This window comes from Octopus bimaculoides, chromosome 1 (assembly GCF_001194135.2).
Source record: "Octopus bimaculoides isolate UCB-OBI-ISO-001 chromosome 1, ASM119413v2, whole genome shotgun sequence".
NCBI classification, from domain to species: domain Eukaryota; kingdom Metazoa; phylum Mollusca; class Cephalopoda; order Octopoda; family Octopodidae; genus Octopus; species Octopus bimaculoides.
Window position 1 is genome coordinate 110,899,640 of NC_068981.1, and position 12,559 is coordinate 110,912,198.

The 12,559-nt window shown below is 35.3% G+C and overlaps 1 protein-coding gene across 1 annotated transcript in view; it reads left to right on the forward strand.

The window, feature by feature from the left end:
* LOC106877988 (multiple epidermal growth factor-like domains protein 8) overlaps positions 1-12,559 on the forward strand; it is a 575,983-nt gene that overhangs the window by 236,008 nt on the left and 327,416 nt on the right. Inside the window, exon 14 of the mRNA XM_052968134.1 lies at positions 12,024-12,208. Coding sequence (XP_052824094.1) covers positions 12,024-12,208 — 185 coding nt within the window. The remainder of the gene's footprint in view (positions 1-12,023; positions 12,209-12,559) is intronic.

The following is a 12,559-nucleotide window of genomic DNA, read 5'->3' on the forward strand; positions in this document are numbered from 1 at the left end:
TCTGTAAAATATTATTTAATTAGTTTAAATGTACACAAATGCATAAAAATAATTTTTAATTCCATTAGACATTCTAAAATGCTATTAAATTTCATTCAATTTTAAAAAAAGGTAAAATTGGACAGAACTTATGGGATGACCTGATATATATATGAAGATGAAAATCAAACAGGACATCCAGTTGAGTTTGATGATAAGCTCCTTGAGGCATTACTTCAAGAAAATCCTGCATTATCAGTTGAAGAATTGGTAATAAAGCTTAGTTCAAACTATACAACTGTGCATCGTCATCTTCAACAACTTGGAAAAGCTCCTTAACTTGGAAAGTAATTATTTGGACTTAGAGTATATGTCTAGTTGTATGCCAATTAGAGCACTTTCACTGTTTAGGCTGCCTGGTGTCGTCCTCATTTATGATATAAGTGTCACTGGATTTATGTCAGATTTGCACAATATGGTAGGAACATTATATAACGATTATACATTATTTACAGAAAACATAACAATTAGATAACTTAAACTCCCTCCAAGTGAAAATGTCTATTGATACAAGTTTGGAACGTAGACCACGGAATAACCTGATGGGCCCACTATACTGTTTAAAGTGAACTTTAAAACAGCCTGTACACTGTCCTGCATATATGTGTGTTTGTCCTTGAAACCTTTGTACCCCACTAACTCATATAGACAGACAATATAGTCCTAGACTATCTATCCAAGTAGCATGAACTAACTATCTCTATGATTCCAACTTACCAATATGCATTGAGATCATTGTCAAATTTTATATGTACAATTATGTACAATTATAGACAATTATAGACTGTTTATCCAAGTAGTATGTACTATGTAATTCCAACTTATACAATATGTACTGTGATTATTGTCAGATTATGTATGTAACTATGAGAGTGAGTGTGGGTGTCTGACTGCCACTAGACACATACATGCCCTGGAGATGTACTGTCATATCTTTATATGTTCATGCATATATAAATATGTTTGTATGGGTGTGTGCAAGGAAGAGTAAATATTTAAATACACATGCTGAGGTGCGATTACATACCTGGAATATAGATGTTTGTATGTGGGCCTGTATGTATAAAAAATATCTATGCACATTGATAAATGCATTTTTGTGTAGCCATCTGGTTCGCCAGTCCTCATTCAAATCGTCCAACCCATGCTAGCGTGGAAGGCAGGCGTTAAATGATGATGATGATGATGATGAATGCCTCTGTGCATATGTAAATACTTATATATGTAGCCCTGTATGTTGAAATAGAATAAACACATATATGCATATAAATATATGTATCTGTATATGTATGTATGTAAATACTTGAAATATGAATTTGCATGTGTCAAACCACCGCTAAATATATGTCTGAGTGTGTGTCTATATATATTGGCATGTGCTCCAATCCACAACTTAATAAGTCAGCCCAGTCATCTGTAACTGACTGTAGACTGGCTTCATTTATCTGCCGCTGATATAAACATCTTAGTTGTTTATAAACTCATTCAGTGACATTTCCTTAAAGGTGTGAGTGAGTGAGTGTATGTGTGTATATGTGTTTATTTCAACATGAGTGTGTGTATATGTGTTTGTTTCAACATGAGTGTGTGTATGTGTGTATATGTGTTTGTTTCAACACGAGTGTGTGTATGTCTGTATATGTGTTTGTTTCAACACATGTATACCTAACCTTTTTCACTCGATCTTTTAATTTATACCTTTGTCAAGTTTTATTCTCTTTCATTTATTTCTTTAATTTATGTCATGTATTCACTGTGAATTATGGGCAGACCCATCTACAGATTATAACCCTGAAATCATTTCCATCCTCTGTAAGTGTAGCCAATATACTACAGGTAACTACAACATGCCAAGCAAAACTCAGTATATGTAGTGAGGTATCTTATTTAAATGAGACACCTGATGAGACACAACTTGCATTGATGGATGCAACAAAACTAGCTGTACAATATCCCACCCATAAGGGACAGAAGCAAGATGGGTTGAAATGATTGTTGTATTGAATATAGAATCTTGTTAAAATCCATTTTCTTTTTCCCTCACTCGTGTGTGTGTGTGTGTGTATGTATGTATGCATGCATGCATGTGTGTGTGTGTGTATGTCTCTCTCTCTCTCTCTCCTTTTTTTTCTTGTCTTAGCTTTAGAGCTGCAGCCATGCTGAGCACTGCCGTTAACTTTGCTACACTATCGCTAAACCTCCTTTGTTATGTGGTATTTGACAAATGAGGGAGTTTGATGTTGCTGCCCTCATCTGTGCTTCTAGCTGCCAGGAGGAGATCTAGTTTTGTTTTGACAGGAGGAGATCTAGTTTTGTTTTGACAGGAGGAAATCTAGTTTTGGTTTGAAGACACATCCACTCCATGTAGGTCTCAGGTTTTGTGGGAGGATATTGAAGAGGTATGGGCCCTTGAAACTCAAGCTGTTGCAGTATCTGTTCCTATCCTGATGGCAATGTTTGGATTTTTGTATTATACAGTGGCACCCCATTTTGCTGTTTGTGTAACTTAAATGCCCAAGTTTTCGGATTTTCCAGATGTATATCACTGCATATCTTTCCCATCTTTCTTCTACTTTACTGTTTCAGCCTTCCCCAGTAGCTGACACATTGCATTGAGATGATCTTCTTTGTTTAGCTTTGCTGGATTGCTTTGAGTATCATCATTAATTTTACACTGTGTGGTGACCATAGTTGGGAGCAGTAATCTAAAGGGCATATAAAGTTCAAATTTTCTTGCTGTGCAGTCCTTCATTTTTTTTTTTATATACCGTAAAAACCCATATAATTTACACACTTTGGTAAAAATAAAAATAAACTTTAGGGGTGCGTAAATTACATGAGTAGATCATTTCCAGAATTTTTTTAGAATTTTTTTTTGTTGAAAAAAGACATACAAAATGTAAACATTGGTACTGGAAGTTGACTAATTGACTGTCAGAATAGGTTTATACAGAAAAAAATGAGGGCTTAAATATAATGAAGTTGACTTTTATTTATGCTGGATGGTATAATGCTTACTTTTTCTGTGTAAATTTACTAAAACCATTAAATGGCTAACTACTTTTTGAAGTCTGACATTCATGCTGGTAATCATGGTCCAGGCCATATTTTACATTGCTTGGAGTTTCTACCTATTGCAATGGAGCACCACTGATATACATAGCGATATGGATATTCTTGACTGAAAAAAATGTAATGATATGGATAATCTTAATTGTATGGTTTTATTGTTGTCTATTTTTCTTATTTTGTTGTGAGATCGGCAAAATTGTTGAGGATGGTAAGGGAAAGGATGTAAATGTTTACAATTTACATCTTGACTACTACCATTCTTGACATTGCTGTGAGCTACCAACTATTAGGAGCAGTGTGCAGCTGTTCTGTTGCAATCATGTCTAAAATAAGATTTTCCTGAATATAACTTAACTAAAACAACAAACAGTTTTAAAACTTTTATGTACTATATGAATGTACAGGCAACACATAACAAATATTATTATATTGAAATGGATAATATTCTTGTTAAACAATTCATGTTTCAATCTCATTGGTGACTAAGAACACTTGTATTTATTGTTCACTTGTTAAAGTCAGTCCTATAAATTAGAAAATTAGTATTTTTAAATCTCACAATGAGAGATATTCAGCAACAGTACTTTGGAGTAAAGATTTTTGACAACATAACATGGCAGTCCTGGTTTAGGACAAATGTTGCTGTAATTTTGCCCCAGGAAACATTGTCTCCAACTAGCTGTACAACACGATCTGTGTCCTTATATTCCTTTGTTTGAAAATATAAGATCGTCTCATGCAGCCAGCTGGAAACAATGTCTCCTGGAGCTAAATTACAGCAACATTCGTCCTAAACCAGGACTACCATGTTATGTTGGTAAAAATCTTTACTCCAAAGTCAGTCCTGTTTATCAAATCCAAAGAACTCGTCCTCATCATACGACATAAAAAATGCCTCTGCATCAAAGTCATTAGTGTCATTAGTGTCAATATATACCCATTGCATCATTTTGTTCATCAGCATGATCATCACATGTAGCAGGTTTGGTTTGCCACAAAACATCATCCTGCAAAACATCAAGATGGTTGGAAATGCTGCACTTAAATGATTTCAGTTACCTTGGGGTCAAGTTCATTCCATGCCTCAAGAATCAATTGGCATATCTTGTCTAATTCAGGCTTTTTCATGTGGTCACCTTTAGTAAAAGAATGTTTAACTTAATTTGCAATACCTGTGCATTTTTGTTATGATTGTGATTTGAGAAGACATACAGCAGAATACTAAAGATTGGACATAATCTCTTGTGGGCAAGAAATGTAAAATAAAGCTTATTATAAACAGTACAAACACTTTGTAATTTACTAGCTTTTAATGTGATACCTGTTAAACAGAAATTATTTTTATTTAATGAAAATTTAATAAAATTTAATCATAAGTAAGTGAAATTATGCTAAATACAACTAAATTGAGAAACTTTTTCCCCTGGGAAAGTTGTTAAAATTAGTCATGATTATCCTTTAGAGAGTTTATATTGTAAGAATCCAAAACATTTTAATAATTTTTTTTCCTCTAAATCCCTTTTGTTACTACATTTGGTTTCAATGGAATTCTATAACAGAGAATTGTGACTGGTTTTGGAAAACAAATATAACTTTTATTTATTGATATATATGAATGTGGTATTTGGAATAAAAGAATCTTACATAAATTTATAGTGAAATTAGCAAAATGTAAATTTTTTTTTACATATAACCATATAAAATGAGTTATTAGCCAATATTCAACTGGGATATATAACAGAATTGTAGTATAGAAGAATTATGCACTTCATAAGAACTTGAATGCAAAAGCAGATGCACCATAAAGGTAAAAAAAAGCCTGAAAACTAGAATTTATTAAAATGTTTGAAGAAAACTATAAAGTGAAATAAATTCATATACATATAATACCGATGAAGAGATTCACTCATATAATGAGTTTACAAGCAAATTAAAATTACAAATAAATACAACAAAACTTGTATATGAGGTGAATTTGAAGTAAGTATTTTAGAAAATTAAATTGTGGATACTAATTAAGCAATATTTATTTCATGGGCAGTTGTAGTCCATCCCACTTTGAAGAATGCACATTGGAAAGCTGTTTCAATTGAATGTCTAGTTCGTTTGTGGCGTCAGTATTTTCCAATTTCTAGCAACAACTTTCTTTTTTATGAAGATCTACAGATTTCAGAGGGAAAGAGCATCTGGTAGACTTTTGTCTCTCTTCCAACACTTGCACTTTTGGGTGAAGTATCTGACTTCAATCTATTTTGCTGCATTGGCTCAGAACTTCAGATGGTAGCATGAATTATAGTAAATATAAGGCATTCACAATACTCTTACCACCAATTGTGTAATAGCTCATCATCTGATTTGTCTAACCTACACCAGCAATATAGCTGTTATAACTGATGTTTACAAATCTAAATGTAGTTGAGCACAAGTGGACTGAAAATTAATTTGCCTCTTGTCACTACATGCAGTCATTTTCTTTCTATCATTAGATTATTTCATCTCTTCTCTTGTATTTTACTTTTTGTGTATCTAATAGCTCTACTTTTTGTATATCTAATGGCTCTCTTCATACAAGTTCTAGTGTTGCTGAAGACAATTTTGCTTTTCATCCTTTCATGATTTCTTCTCTCTCTGAATTGGTTATGCATAAGAAAGATCATTGGAGATGTCTCAGAGCATCCTTTCACCAGAAAAAGAGAGAGGATGAACAAAGTATGAGCAACCTCTCATAGAAAAACTGATATGCTACTAAAACAGTTCAAGGACAACCTAATGTACATCATAGCATAAAGCAAGATGATTCAGATGTCCGTTTAGTATTTAAATAATCATTAAAACTTTTATTTATAACTGTGCTACATATATATGTGGCCACAACTTCTATGTCCACCATATATTCGACTTAATTGAAGTATTGCCAGAAGTCAGAGAAGAAACCATTTTTAATCAAGAACAACTGCAACAAACCATTAATAAACTTCTGCCAACTTTGAATACTGAGCGAAGATCAGTTTTTGATACAGTTGTCCAGTCCATAAATGGTAAAGAAGAAAGAATTCTGTGCTTGAATGCAAGTGGTGGCACAGGGGAAACATGCTCTTAACATTATACTTAATTACCTTACACTTAATTACCTTACACTTAAAAAAAGTTGCAATTGCTACTGCCATGTCAGGTATTGCAGCCACTTTGTTTCACAAAGGGAGAACTCTTCATTCTAAGTTCAAAATTCCTCTCAGCATCACTGCAGAATCAACATACAGTTTTACAAAGATACAACAGGAAAGCTTATGCAGCAAGCGAATCTATTAGTTATTGATAAGATCAGTATGGGGCATAAGCATATCTTTGATTGCTTTGATTGGAGCTTGTGTGATGTGCGAGAGTTTAACAAACCTTTTGGTGGACTTACTGTATTACTGTCTGGTGACTGGAAACAAATTCTTCCAGTTGTACATCATGGTGTCAGATCACAAATTGTTGATGCAACATTAAAGAGATATTTTCTTTGGGATCATGTGGAAGTAGTGGAGTTGACAATCAGCCTAAGACTTCTTATAGAAGGTCATTCTGATAAAAGAGAGTTTGCTAATTGCCTTCTTGATGTAGGAAATGGTAACATTTCTGTTGAACAAAGCCTAAGTGAATTCAAAATCAAACTGCCCAGTGACCTTTGCCTTGAAAGTGGTACTCTTTCAGATCTCTGTGATTTTGTATATGCTGATCTCAAAAATAACTTCACAAACCCTGTGTAGCTTGCAAGTAGAACCATTGTTACTCCAACAAATGAAGCAGCAAAATTTGTGAATGACTTTTTGTTGATCAGGATCCCTGGTGAACTAAAACTATACAGAAGCTCAGATACAGTTGATAATGAAACTCTGTACTTAATCGAGTTCATCAACAAACTTACACCACCAGGGTTTCCACCACACATTCTCAAACTGAAGAAAAAATGCTGCATAATGCTTCTGAGAAATTTAGATGCTACTAATGGACATTGCAATGGCATACACTACATCACTGTCAGTTTACATGATCATGTTACTGAGGCTGAGGTTTCTCTGTTAATATACATTTATAAAAAGGCACTTTTGAAGCGTCTGTTATTATTTACAATCACAAATTTAAATATTTGTTGCCAAGTCAGTTTTAACATTTGAAAACAATATTAATATGTTCTGGCAAAATTTTCCATTTTCATTTGCAACACAGTCTCTCACTTTCTCTTCCACCTTTAGTTGTTTTCATTAATAATAATCTACTTACTCTTTACTCTTTTACTTGTTTCAGTCATTTGACTGTGGCCATGCTGGAGCACTGCCTTTAGTCAAGCAAATCAACCCCAGGACTTATTCTTTGTAAGCCTAGTACTTATTCTATTGGTCTTTTTGCCAAACCGCTAAGTTATGGAGACGTAAACACACCACCGTTGGTTGTCAAGCAATGTTGGGGAGGGGGACACAGACACACAAACACACACACACACACACACACACACACACACACACACACACACACACACACACACACATACATATATACGACGGGCTTCTTTCAGTTTCCGTCTACCAAATCCACTTGCAAGGCTTTGGTCGGCTCGAGGCTATATTAGAAGACACTTGCCCAGGGTGCCATGCAGTGGGAGTGAACCCGGAACCATGTGGTTGGTAAGCGAGCTACTTACTACACAGCCACTTCTATGCTTATTGCAATTTTTTCATTTCAAGTTTTATTTTGTTATTTCAGATGAGGAAATCAGGTATTTTGTTGACTTAAATTCGCTGTGTAAATGCCCTCAGTTTATTGTTTATACATACTGAAAATAAAGTATATTGGACAACTTATTAAAACTTACTGAAGCTTTGAACTCGTGACTTTTTTCCATTCCGTCATTATCTAAGAATTAGCAAGTGAATTTGTTGCTATGGCTATTTAATACACTATAGGTATTAAAATATCTCTATGTGATCGCTGCTATTTTTTTGCACACTAAACGTAGTTGGACTGCCTTGATGTTTGTTTAAAAAAGAGAGATTATGGCTGTGATGAAATAATAAAAAGAATATTTACTAAGCAAGTGTAAATATTAGAATTGGGAATCAAATGTGAAAATATTATCAACTGGCTAGCATTTTTTATAGTTAGGTTGCCATGTAGTATAGTGAGGTTGACAGCAGTATGGTAGATAAGGCAATTAAAGCCCCTGGCCCATCTGAAATTACTGCTGAGATGCTCAAAATATTCGGTATAATAGGAGGCAGGTTAGTTACCCCCATAGTTAATCAGGCCATTCAGGAAGGTATAATAACCAGTGACTGGTGTAGCAGCATTGTTGTTAGCTGCTACAAGGGTAAAAGAGATTCTTTAGATAGAAGGAATTATAGAGACATCAAACTCCTGGACTGGTGATGAACATTACGGAAAGAGTTATAGCCCAATTAATTAGGAGCAAAATTAGGCTAGATGAAATGTAGTTTGGCTTTGTCCTGGGGAGAAACACTATTGATGCTATTTTCATAGACAACCACAGAAGTACTTAGCTAAGAATAAACCATTATATTTGGCATTCATTGATCTTGAGAAAGCCTTTGATAGAGTACCCTGCTGTGTGATTTGGTGGGCTTTGAGGAGGTTAGGGGTAGAGAAGTGGCTTGTGAAAGCAATACAGGCCTTGTACAAAGACATTGTCAGTAAGGTTGGAATTAACAAGTACACTGAAGAATTTGGTGTACAGGTAGATGTTCATCGAGACTCAGTCCTCAATCACTTCCTTTTCATCATTGTCCTGCAGGCCATAACAGAAGAATTCAAGACCAGCAGCCCCTGGCTACTACTATATACTGATGATCTTGCCCTCATAGTAGATTCCATATCAAAGTTAGAAGAGAAATTCTAAGTGTGGAAGCAAAACCTGGAATCCAAAGGCCTTAAGTTTAATTTAGCAAAGACTAAGATCTTAGCAAGTGAGAAAATAGACAGGACCCTATTCCCTTGAGGTAGGTGGCCACATTTGATTTGTAGGAAAGGTGTTGGCAGGAACACCATATGGTGTACACAGTGTAAGCTATGGACACACAAGAGGTGCAGTGGATTAATAGGAAGATTATCAGAGAAAGTAGTGTTCATATGTGGAAGATGCATAGGGTCCATAAAAACTATAGAGATTCAGGAAATTGATTCTCTCAAATGCCCTGACAGTTCATTAGAGGTAGCAGATAATTTTTGCTACCTTGGAGACCAAATTAGTTGTTGGAGAGGATGCACAGAGAGTGTGATAGCTAGAATAAGAATAGGATGGAGGAAATTCAGAGAGCTTTTACCTCCATTGACTACAAAAGTTTTCTCTCTCTGAGTGAAAGGAAGATTGTATGATACAATATATATATAGGCATACATTGAATACGGACAGTAATTCTACATGGTAGTGAAATGTGGGTCCTGATTAAAGAGGACGTGTGAAGGTTAGAGAAGAATGATGCTAGTAGGCTCCACTGGATGTGTAATGTTAGTGTACATGTTCAACAGAGTACTGGTGTATTGAGAGAGAAGTTAGGTGTAAGAGGTATTAAATGCAGTGTGCAAAAGAGAAGACTGCTGGTTTGGTCATGTGATGTGGATGGATGCTGACAACTCCATAAAAAAGTGCCAATCTCTCAAAGGAGATGGAACATGTGGAAGACAGAGACCCAGGAAGACATGGGATGAAGTACTGAAAGATGACCTCAGGACCCTGAACCTTTCAGATGAGATGATAAAGGACCGAGATAACTGGCGCCTTGCTGTACTCAAGAAGACCCATACACCACAGCAGAAGTGTTAAGGCCACTTCCCATGTTGAAGAGGATTGGCTTGCAAGAGTGGTGTGCCAGTGCAACCTAAAGAGCACTCATGCTAGTGCCACATAAAAGCACTTATGTAGTACCACATAAAAGCACCCAGCACACACTGTAAAGTGGTTGGCACTAGGAAGAAACCATGCCAAATCAGACTGGAGCTTGGTGCAGCTCTCTGCCTTGCCAGCTTTGGTCAAATTGCCCAACCCATGGGAAACTGTCCACCCCATGGAAAACAGACATTTAAAGTTGAAATGATGATGATGATCCACTGAGGTCATTGGCCACACTAATAAGGTCACTGTCATTTGCTGTTAAGTTAGTCTGCAGATGGTTCTCATAGAAGTGGTCCTTCTATTCATCTGTTAACCTTACCTGTAGGCTATATATAGAGAGAAATGTTGCTGTTGAGTTGTCTATGTTTAGTTTAAATTATCCTATCACACACTTTGACTGTTTCAATTACTGAATCTATTTCTAAGCTAAGAATAGTGCAAAGCTGCTTTTGAATGTATACATCAGCTATTATTGTTTGATTATCATCTAGCAGCTCCTGATGAATTATTCCATGCATATCTCCCCACACACTCAGAAGAATCTTTCTTCGATGCAGGCTACTTCTGGGCTGCTAAGCTGGCTCTCCACCACAACTGAGCCACTGACATTTTTCCTTAACATTATGGTAAGGTATCTGTTTTTCATCCCTAGTATTAACTCTATTCAAAAGTTGCAGCTCATGAGATCGCAATCATGCATGGCACTCAGCATGTTATATGTGATTGTCTGTAGAGAGATCATGTGGGACCCATTTTCTAATCTTTAACACTTTACCAAGCCTTTTCAATTTGCGAAAAATGGTGGTATGGCCCACATTGAAGCCTGTACTTAGTTACCAAACTGTAGCAGTTGGGTTTGCTTCTACAGGATCTGACCCTCTTGAGTGCCCTTCTCTTGATTCATCCTGTAGGCTGTAGTCTCCATTTCTGAATCATAAAAACCATCTTCTGCTTGTTTTTTGAGTCACTATGCTGTCACCATAAGAGTTTTGGAGTACTTTTACTGTTACATTTGCACTATTCCATTTTTGAAATTCATAAAGAATAACATGACGAATTTGTTCTTCGCTTGGATCAAACATGGACCCAATGCAACAGCTTCAGTTATGATAAAATCTGGAAGAAAATGAAAGAAAATGATATACTAATGAGTTTGTTTTGTTTCAAATAGAACTGAGAAGTTAAACGCCTTTAAAATCTAACTTGATATTTACTTAAAAAGAAAAAAAAAATGGACAAAGCTTTTCGTAAATACAGTCTGTTTTTGTAAAGAAGGATATGTAGGATCAATATGTGATCCACATCTTTATTTCTCCAACTACACTAAAATAAAAGGGCAACCTGAATGCCATAATGTAAGTAGATATTTTGCATTATGAACAAAACATGTTGTCATTTTGATGTTTTATGTATTACTTCAACCTGATAGAACTGGCAACATTATTGATAACAGAATAGATTATAGCATCACCTTTCAGCCAATCCACACTTGATTGAACATTGGATATTTTTGGTGACTGATCATGACTCACTATAAATATGACTTGCTTAATTATTGACCAAAATATTGTCTGCATGATTAGAAACTAACATAGCTACTGGGCTACGTACTTTTATTAACAATAATGTCTTTTTAGACATTATTGTTAATATATATTTTTATATATTCTAGATTTCTCAATAACTGAATAGGTACCAAAGGTCATTTTGCAAAGTCAGTTCATATTTAATCCTTGCATTCAGATTACTCTGTCAAATGTAATATTTATTCATCCGAATCATTTTCAGCTACTCATTTATCATCTTGTAGCTTCGAGATTTTAATGATGTGATTGTTTATTTTTTGAATGACATTGTAGGACAAGTGTGGAAGGCTGAAACTGGTCATTTTGAACATAAAACAGGGAGAATATTTTGGCAGGATATGGCTGGTTTAAATACTAAAGGGTTAATATAAAAGAAATTTTTGTTAGGATGATGATAATCATAAACTGTAGTACTAACTCTAATCCTTATATTCCAGATCCCATTCGCCAAGGATTTAATGCACATTATGTAGTTAATTGGTGTCCCTCTCACTGCAAAGGAAATCGTGAATGTAAAAACAATCAGTGTATTTGTAAAGAAGGTTATGTAGGACCAACATGTGATCAGCATCTTTGTTTCTCCAATTGCACTGAAATAAAAGGGGAACCTGAATGTTGTAATGTAAGTATTTATTTTGCATTATGAACAAAAATCTTGTCATTTTGATGTTTTATGTGTTACTTCAACATTTCAGTCAAAAATGCAATTAATAATTTTGTATCTAAATTCAGTAATTATTCAATGTATGCCTATATATCATCATCATCATCATCATCGTTTAACGTCTGCTTTCCATGCTAGCATGGGTTGGACGATTTGACTGAGGACTGGTGAAACCGGATGGCAACACCAGGCTCCAGTCTGATTTGGCAGAGTTTCTACAGCTGGATGCCCTTCCTAACGCCAACCACTCAGAGAGTGTAGTGGGTGCTTTTACGTGTCACCCGCACGAAAACGGCCACGCTCGAAATG